This window comes from Budorcas taxicolor, chromosome 17 (genome assembly GCF_023091745.1).
Source record: "Budorcas taxicolor isolate Tak-1 chromosome 17, Takin1.1, whole genome shotgun sequence".
Taxonomy (NCBI): Eukaryota; Metazoa; Chordata; class Mammalia; order Artiodactyla; family Bovidae; genus Budorcas; species Budorcas taxicolor.
The window spans coordinates 11,107,715-11,118,823 of record NC_068926.1 but is presented as its reverse complement, the minus strand read 5'-3'; the positions used below and the strand labels follow the sequence as shown (position 1 = coordinate 11,118,823).

At 40.9% G+C, this 11,109-nt stretch overlaps 1 protein-coding gene across 1 annotated transcript in view; it reads left to right on the top strand.

Moving 5' to 3' along the window:
• The first annotated feature begins 920 nt into the window (after positions 1-920).
• TMEM184C (transmembrane protein 184C) overlaps positions 921-11,109 on the top strand; it is a 30,288-nt gene continuing 20,099 nt past the window's right edge. The window contains exons 1-4 of the mRNA XM_052654764.1: positions 921-1,592; positions 9,390-9,520; positions 9,650-9,686; positions 10,384-10,589. Coding sequence (XP_052510724.1) covers positions 1,374-1,592; positions 9,390-9,520; positions 9,650-9,686; positions 10,384-10,589 — 593 coding nt within the window. The 5' untranslated portion in view covers positions 921-1,373. The remainder of the gene's footprint in view (positions 1,593-9,389; positions 9,521-9,649; positions 9,687-10,383; positions 10,590-11,109) is intronic.

Sequence of the window (11,109 nt, the reverse complement as noted above, 5' to 3'; positions counted from 1 at the left end):
GTTCAACGAGTTCCTCAAACTTTATCCTTAAATACTTGAATCTGTTTTCTCGTCTGTGACATGGAAAACTGCCTACCTTTTAGGAATTTTGCACAGATCAACTGATATAATGTAAGAAAAGCGCTTAGTACAGTGCCTGACCCTCACAAAATAACAGCTACAAGACATATTTGTGTATCAATTGAGAAGTAGCTAATTTGTTTGCTCTATTGGCTTACAAAGGCTTTAAGATCCCACCATTGTTTGCCTCAAAGCTTTGAGCACGTAAAACGTCAGTAGTAACGTAAACCTTTCGAAACTTAAATATATGCCAGTTTTTACCAAGTTCCAAATGCGAAAAGATATTCAGTACTGCTTCCAAAGTTAAGCTATCCCTAGAATGTTCTTTCGGAGGATCCCGAAATAACTAAGTGGCTCCACCCCCAGATTTTATCAATTGACACAAAACTAGGCGGACGTTTCCCATTTCCTCTTATTCCAGCGGACTCCCCTATCCACTCCCTGGGAGAATCGCAGATCTTTGGGTCAGAGAAAGGTTCAGCTCTAAGGTAATGGTTTCTTACACAGCCTTTTTTTTTTTTTTTTTTTACACAGCCTTTCTTAAAGCTGGAATACAGTCAGCAGAACAGTGTAGTAGGAGTTCCTCAAATGTTTTCAAAAGACTTGTACAGCTTGCAGAATCGTCCTGGGCCACTGAGCCAGCCGGGGCCAGCTGCACAACTTCCGAATATTTCGACTTCTTCCACCCTGGTACCTAGGTACGTGCCTAGAAGCCCCGCCCCCGAAAAGTGACCAATCACAGAACTAGAAGTGAGCCGGATGGGGCGGGCCTATCTTGCGCAGTGCTCGAATCACCAACCTCAGACAGCGAGGGCGGAAGCGGAAGCCCTGGTTTGGCCTTGGGTTCCGCCTTGGGGGAATGTCCCGAAAGAACAAGTGAAGAAATCCTGAGGCTGGTGGGTTGGCGTTCTCGTCTGTTATCTATCCGCGGAATCATCACTGACGCCTGCAGCCGCCGCAGGGAAGGGACACCACCACCCAAGAAAAGAGCGAGCAGGCCGGCAGCCGCGGGGCAGAAAAGAACTGAGTGCAGGGTCTTTACGGGCTGGTCCCTTTCGGCGCCGCTCCCCTTGAGGCCATGGTGCCGGCGGAGCTCTGGGCAATCCCCAGGTGAGGGCAGCGGCTCTGCCGGGGATTCCACCGCGGAAGAACTGGGTCGATGCTTTGTGGGGAAGAAAGAATGTTGCCCGCACTGCTCCCCGGTAGCCCCGTGAGCGGCCGCGTTTGTGGCAGCAGCAACACTAAGCACAGCGTGGGCCGAGGAGGCGGTTCAAGCTGCTGGTAGAGTCGCTTGTCGGCTCTTTTTCCGTAATATGCGAGACGAAAAAACAGCCCAAGAACAGGGCTCCGCGTTACCATCTACTTCGAGCTTCTTTTCCTTCCTACTCGGAGCTGATTTATGCGGAAACATGCCTTGCACTTGTACCTGGAGGAACTGGAGACAGTGGATTCGACCTTTAGCGGTGGTTCTCTACCTGTTGTCCATAGTGGTTGCGGTTCCCCTCTGCGTGTGGGAACTGCAGAAACTGGAGGTAAGAGGGTCCCGCACCATCAGCCTCCTACCCTTTTTTCTACCATCCTATCCATCTAAGGTAGCCTGTTTTTACCCGGATGCTCCATGCTTGATAGCCTGAAAAAGGTCATATAAGGAACCTATAGCAGAACCGATGTCTGGCTTCTGGTTGTTCATGGTTTTTCAGAGCGTGCTACTGGTGGAGGTAGGACTGAGAAAATAAAATATATTACTATAGCAGCTTCGGAGAGCGCTGTTTTGCAGGCAGTCATCCATTTCCGGAAAGTAGTAACTTTATTACTGAAATCTGATCTGTTCAAATACTGAACTTAATTATATCTACCTTAAGGACCAGGTGTAGAATTTTATTAGCATTTAACTAGCTTCTTGAATTGGAGAAGGCAATGGCAACCCACTCCGGTACTCTTGCCTGGAAAATCCCATGGACGGAGGAGCCTGGTAGGCTGCAGTCCATGGGGTCGCTAAGAGTCGGACACGACTGAGCGACTTCACTTTCACTTTTCACTTTCATGCATTGGAGAAGGAAATGGCATCCCACTCCAGTATTCATGCCTCGAGAATCCCAGGGACGGGGGAGCCTGGTGGGCTGCCATCTATGGGGTCGCGCAGAGTCGGACACGACTGAAGCGACTTAGCAGCAGCTTCCTGAATTAAAGGATTGAGTTGGTTCGACTTTGTTCTTACTTTAAAGTTGAACTCTTAGCCCACAAAGTTTTCAGGGAAAATGCCTTGTATGTTTTTTGATGTCATATTCTTATTATGACATCAGGAAAGTATTATAAGCTGAAAGACCCCAAAGTAAATGCTTAACTAAGCACTTTGTAAAAAAGTTGAACTTTCAAGTTTGACGTTAATAAAACCCAAGGGACTATTATTACTTAGAAACAACTGTTTCACAAGAGTTATGACAAGACTATGGCAATTTGGGGCCTTTTGTGTGGAAATATTTTTATATAATTAAACAAATTGTATTCAATATATGTTTGTTTTCTGTATGTTCACTCAGTTTTTTTGTTCACTTGCCCATACTAGCATAGTCCATATAGTTATTTTTAATGTTACTAGAATATTACACTACATTAAGTATTCTCATCCGTTAGAAATTTAGATTATTTCCATAATTTGTCTACCAAACTTCACATATAGACATCTTAATACTAGTAGAGATTCCTTACTTTAAAGTATTTCTCTAGAGTATTTCTTACTCTGAAATATAGGAACTATTTTAAAGATTAATTCTGTGTATCATAACCTAAGTTAAGACTTCTCTTAGTTGTTGGTGTCAGTGACAAATAGTAGTCAATCTAAGAAAGAGATGGAAAATTTTATTCAAGACAAACTGAGAATTAGAGCCTGGGAGACAGCCTGTCAGAGAGCTCTGAAGCACTGTCCTGAAGAGATACAGGGGAAGCCGGTGTATATGTGATTCTGGCTAAGGAGGCAGATGCAGGCAAGTACTCGGTAAAAGATCGCTAGTCACAAGGAACAGGTGTGAATTTAGTGAGTTTCTAAGTATGAAAAGATGCAAGAATCCAGGTTCATAAAAAATTTCTCCTGAAAACAGCCGACTGTCTGAAGGCCAGTTTTGCCAGTTTTCACAGAGTCTGCCCCGCCCCCCTCACCCCAAATTCCTTCCAGGGTGTATTGTAGGTCAGCGCCCACAGTGGCTAGTGACTGAATTCTCAAACAACTGGATGGGCAGTATTTGTTATTTTACAGTCCTTTCCCTTTCGCTCTTAATTTAGACCAAAGTTTGGGAGGCATTTTGCGACCAATTTGTCCCACGGGACTGGGAATGCTTGTTCTCAGGTCAAATGAGGATTTTCAAGTTAAGCCATTCAATGTACTGTTACTGAACTAAATCCTGTCAATAGTAACCAAAAGCCTCTGGGCCTCTGTCTTGTGTCCAGGAAATGGTTCCCTCTTGTTGCTTCTTCCCACAAGAAAAAGTTACACTGTCACAGTCATGGATCTTATATAACTATATATTGGGTCAATCATTTCAAGTGGCTTAATCATTAGTTTTATCGGAGATTCGGACACATTTGGTAGTGCCAGAACCAATAACCATAAACAGGCATAAATGCAAGTAATATAGTTAGTAACATTACTAAGGTTATAAGTTAAGTATTTAAGTTTGAACTTCGTTACAGCCCAACATCTCCCCATGTCTGACCACTCTTCAGCTCCAGTCACCATCTTTAAGGGGAGTGATAACGTTGGCATTGTACATAAAGCTCAGCAATGGACATGAACTTGGGCAAACTTCAGAAGATGGTGAGAGACAGGGAAGCTTGGTGTGCTGCAGTCCACGGGGTCGCGAAGAGTCAGACACGACTTGGCGACTGAACGAGTACAATAAAGCTCACCAGAGATGTCTGCACTTACAAGTCAGGTGCTGGGTCACCATGACCCCTTTCAGAATTGAGAAAGGAATGCTGTCTTCTAAGTAGAGGCCGGAAGGAGGGAAAGTGATCTTTATGTTTGAGCAAGTACTGCTGCCGCTGGAGAGGTCAGGCTAACACAGTGCAGACCCACATTGCACCCCAGAGGGGCGGGACGCCAGAAGGCAGAGAGAAAGTTCTGTGTGAAAGTGTTTCTTGTTTTGCCTTAAAATGCAAATTTTTATTTCATCATTGATGTCACCTCTACTTTTTCTGTACCAGCTTTGAAGGAATATTTTAATCTACAGTCTCCACTGCTAACACCCTGAGCCAGATTCTCATCCTGTATTGCCTGGACTATCCTGAGCGCACCAGCCAAACTACCTAGTGAAAACATAAGTCACGCTGTGTGTGTCCTCGTGAAGTTTTCCAGTCACTGCTAGTCCCGGATTAAAACCCATTATGTCCTTGACTGTGGCGCCAAGCCCCAGCATGATCTGAACCCACCCCCACCCCATCTCATCTGACTTTCTCTCCTTAGTTCCTGAGCCTCCTCCATCTTGCTTTGCTCAAACGTGTAGGGCATGCTCCCTCCTTAGGGCCTTGGCGTGTCATAATATGCCTTTCCCTAGATAGTATTTTTGTTCCTTTGTGTCCTTGAGGTTTTTACTTCAGTGTCACCCAGCTCCCCTGTTTAAAAATAACAAGCTTCTTTTCCTCAACTCTTCGTATCCTCTTCCCTTCTTTATATTTCTTAGGACTCTCCAGCATCTAACACGATTTATGGTTTACTTGTTTTCTCCTTTTGCCCAGATGTCTGATACTTAATAACTGATTGTTTGAGCCCCAGTGCTGCTGTATTCTGTATGGTTAGAGAGAGAAACATGGCTCCTGCTTTCCTGGAACTTAGTGATAGAGATCAATAAATCAGATCAAACAGATCAATAAATGATGTGAAGTGCTATGAGGAAATTTTAAAAGATCTAAAAAGTGAACAAGTGGGGCAGCATTGTTGCACACCTTCCAAAAACAACTCTACCGGCCTGTGGAAAATTAAGTGGAAGTGGAAAAAAGTTAGAAAGCTCTGCAAGGTGGTTCAGAGGTAGTGGGTGCCCAGGCTATGATGACTTACGGCCCAAGTCAGGATAGCAGAAATAGAGATGGAAAAGTGAATTTTAAGCATCATGGAAATTTAAGAAACAGAGCTTGACAGGGGATGTGATTGGGGAAGAGAGGCAGTGAGAGAAAGGGGGACGTCAAGAACCACTCTGAGGTTTCAGTCTTGAACAACAAGGTAAATGGTGATGCCAGTTCCCAAGGTGGAAACTCAGACTTGAGAGCACTTGAGTTCTGCTTGGGACACACAGTTCAAGGTATGTGAGAGACATTCACATGGGCTCGTCAGATCTGCATGTGCGAAGCTGTTTCAGTCGTGTCTGACTCTGTGCGACCCCATGGGCTGCAGCCTGCCAGGCTCCTCTGTCTGTGGGGGTTCTCCAGGCAAGAATACTGGAGTGGGTTGCCGTGCCCTCCTCCAGAAGGACAAAACAGTGAGAAGTCTGGTGCTGCTGCGCTGTCCATTGGTCTTCACAAGTAAGGGGGTCCTTTGTGAGCCTCGTCCTGGTTTCGACGGAAGCGTCGGTGGTGGTGGTGGTTTAGCTGCTAAGTTGTGTCCAACTCTTGCGATCCCCATGGACTGTAGCCTGCCAGCCTCCTCTGTCCATGGGTTTCTCCAGGCAAGAATACTGGAGTGCATTGACACCTCCTTCTCAGGGGATCTTCCCGACCCAGAGATTGAACCTGGTCTCTTGCATTGCAGGCAGACTCTTTACCGACTGAGCTATGAGGGAAACCCTGGAGGCATCCGGGCAAAAGCTAGAAATAAGTGTGGAGTGAAGAAGTGGTATCAGTATATGAAGACAGGTTTTTGTTCATTTTGTTTGTTTTGAGTATTTTTTTTACTCAGGGGAATGAATGGCACAGTAGATAGAAAGGAGTGTGGATTAAGGGGCAGGCTACTACTGTCCATGGGGTCGAAAAGAGTCGGACACGACTGAGCGACTTCACTCTCACTTTCCCCTGCCATTGTGTTTTGTTGTTAAAATGTTAGAAACACTAACTACAGCATGTCCCTAAGATAAGGTGTAATTTTCTTTAATCTTCTTTAAAGCCCTGAAACAGGAATTATCCCCATTTTACAGATGGGAAAACTGAGACTCATAAGTGGATAAAGTGATACCGTGCTAAGTACTTACTCATCACTCATTCTCATTTACTGGATGAGTTTATGTCTTTAAAATGCTTCACACTGTCCCCAGCACATAGTAGGTACTCAGTAAGCCCCGAATTACCACTGTTGTTTTAAAAATAGCACTGTTGTTATTGCTGTTTATTTGATATTTATTTGCTGTTGTTATTGTTATTGTTATTGTTATAGTGGGGCAGCAGTGTGATAGCGTTTTTGGATAGCATTTTCATTGGGATTAGGTTCACAACTGAGCACATAAAGCAAAGTTATTTGCATCTGATTAAGCACTGGAAAAAGTGGTTGACATGTTTAGAGCCAGTATTGTATGAAAAAAAAATACTTACCTTTTAAACACTACAGTCAGAATGCTCACGCTGTGAGAAGTCAGTGGGGACTGAGGTTGTAGAAAACTGGGGGTTCGGCTAGCCTGTCCCATGCCCATGAGGAATACTCTCAGGACTGGAGCGGCCAGGCCACCCTCTGCCGCCATCTGTGGCACTCTTGCTGGGCTGAGCGTGTATTAACATATATAAAGGTCATGCAAGGAACATGCCCCCGGGACACCGCACTGCCCTGCTAGTCTTGTGTCGCGAGTAGCCACTCTCTGGCAGTGCTCCCTGCTTCTCCCTGAGAAGTGAGCCCAGAAAACACCCTCCTGTGTCCCTCTTCTCTCTGCTCCGAAGGCCGCTGGCTGAGGGACAGCTGACTCACTGCTGGATGCTGGTCTTTAGTGGTTTTTTCTTTCCTCTCTGCTTTCTTCAAATTACCTTAGGAAAAAAATCTACACTACTTGTCTCCTTTTTTCTGAGCCCCAAAGTGGCTGATAAGTTTAATATTATTAATCACATCCTTCTATCAGTGTCTCAAGTGTGAATAATTTATTTAGAGAGAAATGTAAATTAAATGTAATAATCATTAATAATTTGTGCAGATACCTAGAGTAAGATCTTATTTTATAATATTATTTTAGTAGAACATATATCATTTTATTACATTTTATTATAACATTACATAAACATGTATACACATACGATAGGTTCAGTTTCTTAGGCATACAGCTTTTTAAATAGCTCTAAAACCAAAACAGTTATAAGACCAGTGATTCAAATTAGTAGCATTAATGTGGATGGATGATGCTTTTCTAAACCGAAATTACCACTTGCAGTGTAAAACTAGTACTAACTCTCCCATGCAAGATTTCTAAAGTTTGGAATCACCATACTGAAGTGAGTCAGTTCTCCAGTTACTTGTTTTATGATCATTTGAAGAAGAACTTTCTTCTTTACAGCACACTGAGGATGCTTGGCTTTCTTTAGTCATGAGCACATCAGTTTTCTCTCAAGTCTGCCACCAAGTCCTACCTTTTAGCACTAAAGCAGTCATGAAAACAAATGTAGGCGTTAAAAGTACTTGGCAATACTGTTCTCAATGATCACCTTATAATAAAGAAAATCTAGGGTATATTACTATTATTGCCATCATTAAAATGAGTGGTTGTTTAATTGCTAAGTCATATCCAACTCTTTTGTGACCCCATGGACTGTGTAGCTCTCCAGTCCCCTCTGTCCTTGGGATTTCCCAGGCAAGAATACTGGAGTGAGTTGCCATTTCCTTCTCCAGGGTGTCTCCTTGACTCAGGGATCGAACACGAGTCTCCTGCATTGGCAGGCAGATTCTTTACCACTGAGCCACAGGGAAGCCCAGTACTGAATTTTAAATGAAATTGAGCCAAGCAAAAATCTCTGGAAAATTATTGCTCAGACATTCTTTTTAGAATCTGCACCTCTGCATATTCACTTTTGACTTACTGTTTTATTAATTTCCAGCATTCAGCAAGACTTTTTAATCTCCTTTTCAAGTTTTCCATACAGTTGAATGTAGAAATTCATTGTTATAAAAATACATTTGTTCTCTATACTTTTCTACCTCTGTAATCTTTGGCTCTTGATGAAAAAAAAATCTTGTTCAAAACAGCAAAAGATAGAAGTTGTGGACTTCAGTTCTATTTCCATTAACTGTTCAAACTCCTCAAATACTAAAAATAAATTTCCAGCTTTTTTGCTTTAAAAAGCTAGCATTTGCTTTTTTTTTTTTTTTTTAATTAAAAGGATTCACATTCAGGAGTACAAGGAATAAAATTTATTCTGGGGGGCTCCTCAGATAGAACAGGGGTTCAAATAAAATTTTTTTTTACCAGAAAATGAGGGGATTACTTTAGCTCTGCCTTAGGATGAAGCAGTTCAAATGATACTTTTAGACATTGAGCTTTTAAAGGAAAAAAGTATTGATCAGATATTGACCTTAAAAAGAAATTAGATCTTTTGAAAATGTCTTGTCCTGAGTTGATAATATTGTGTATAAGAGACATGCACGTGTGCTTGGTCGTGTCCAGCTCTGCGACCCCATGGACTGTAGCCTGCCAGGCTCCTCTGTCCATGGAATTTTCCAAGCAAGAATACTGGAGTGGGTTGCCATTTCCTCCTCCAGGGGATTCTCCCTATTCAGGCATCAAACCTGCATATCATGCACCTCCTGTATTGGCAGGCAGATTCTTTACCACTGCGCCATGTGGGAAGCCCTGTGTGCTCTTACAGGGGCAATCTGTATTAGCATGGGTCCTCTGGACAGGTCCCTTGGACACTGGCAGTGCTTTAGCCAATGGGAGGATTAAAAGACATGATGCATGTAAAGAACTTAGCAAGGTTATCAGGCAAACAGCACTCAATAAGTGTTCTGTTCATATTTTGAGTAACAGTAAAATTTGCAGAAAACTTTGGTAAATTTTATCCCAACATAAAAGCAGAGGAATAAACCAGAAGAGTTTTAGATTTGACTTCTAGAATATTCTAAAATTTCTGTACATCCTTAATCAGAAAAATATAAAAGACCAGTAACAATCTGAGGGAAATGACGTGGGATTAATATGCTTAATCTATGCAGTGCTATATAACTAAAGACCATATGAGGAAAAATCCACCCCCTCTTTCCATAAAAGCACAAATAGGCTGTTATTGAAGAAGAAATAAAAATACCCACTAGTTATTTGGAAAATACTGAGTCTCAGTAATACATAAATTAAAATTTTAAAAAACACAGAAATCATATTTACCTGTTTAGCTTTAATATCAGAGAATTATACTAATATGTTCTTTGCTTCCTAAAGGTTGGAATACACACCAAGGCTTGGTTTATTGCTGGGATCTTTTTGCTGTTAACTATACCTATCTCGCTTTGGGTGATACTGCAACACTTAGTGCATTATACACAACCTGAACTACAGAAACCCATAATAAGGTAAGTCCTTACATGTTGGTTCTACTAGTGCTGTGTTGGCTAATCTCATAAAATGTAAGTTATATAAAATGTAAAATTTTTTTAATCATGTAAAATGTTTTAAATTTATGTTTTTTGCTTTCTAAATAGGATTCTTTGGATGGTACCCATATACAGTTTGGATAGTGTAAGTATGCTTCATTTTAACTCATTAACTAAAAACTTGTTTTATGATACTAACTATAATTAATGTAATAAAAGTAATGTTATTTGGCAGTAAGGAGTTAGGTTAATAAGTGTTTTTAATGTTAATAAAGAAGATAAAGTATAACCATAGAAAAGGCAGATGTTTTAAAATTTAAAATGAGTTGTTCTTATTCCTCTAAAGATTATAATACTTAAAATTACCTTATCATCCTTTTTATTTATTATAATATTTATTTGGACCAAAACAGAAATCTTCCCCAGTGGATCCTGGTATATGTAATTGTTACAAATAACTGCTTTAATATGGTTAAATATAAAGAAAATGTCTTTAACATCATTTTTCTATGGTCATGTCAAGAAGTTTTGGATTATATTCATATTGAAGAACTCAAGTACATAATATAACTTTTCTCTTCATATTCATTGTTTACCCCCCAACACAAATGTTTTTGTTTACCAATATGCAAGATGTTTATTGCTTTTAAAATTTCATTTCACTGATTGCCTGGTAGCCCTCATAACGATAAAATTTAGTAAGTTTGATATAAGTATGTGACAAGACAACTCAAGTTTTAAAATAGGCCTATTGCGAGTACCATGAATTGCAGTAGTAATTCCTTTTATTGTTTTTAACATCTGTTAAAACAACTGTTTTTAACATCTGTGCTTCTTCATAGTGGATAGCTTTGAAATATCCCAGCATTGCAATATATGTGGATACCTGCAGAGAATGTTATGAAGCTTATGTCATTTACAACTTCATGGGATTCCTTACCAATTATCTAACTAACCGCTATCCGAATCTGGTATTAATCATTGAAGCCAAAGATCAGCAGAAACATTTCCCTCCTTTGTGTTGCTGTCCACCATGGACTATGGGAGAGTAAGTATGTTTGGTTTTAATTCTTTAAGTTTGGTTTTACTTAAACAGATGTAAGTGTCATTTCTCTGCAGTGTGTTAAGTGCTATATGCAGGACAAAAAGTATAACACAGAGTCCCTGCCCTCATGTAGTTCATAGTCAAGTTTGAATACTTAAAAAACACATTTTTATAATCCACACATAAGAGTTAGTTTCTTTTACATTATTTACCGTAAATAGGAAACTGGTAAAGTTGTGGGGGTAAAAAACCTTAGGAATCATTTTATCAACATTCTTTTACGATTGGAAACCAGAGTCTGCAGAGATTAACTTCCTCAAATCACATAGCAAGTTAAAGGCAAAATTGGATCTAAGACTTGAGAAGATAGTGTAGGTGGGGAAACAGCATTGGACATGAAATAAGAGCAACAAATAGCAGTGTTTATTCTAGTTATATGTAAGTTAGTTGGCCTTGTTATTCATTCATGTAGGACAGAAAGGAAATAAAGCCTGCAAAGTTATGTTGAACCTAAGATTTCATT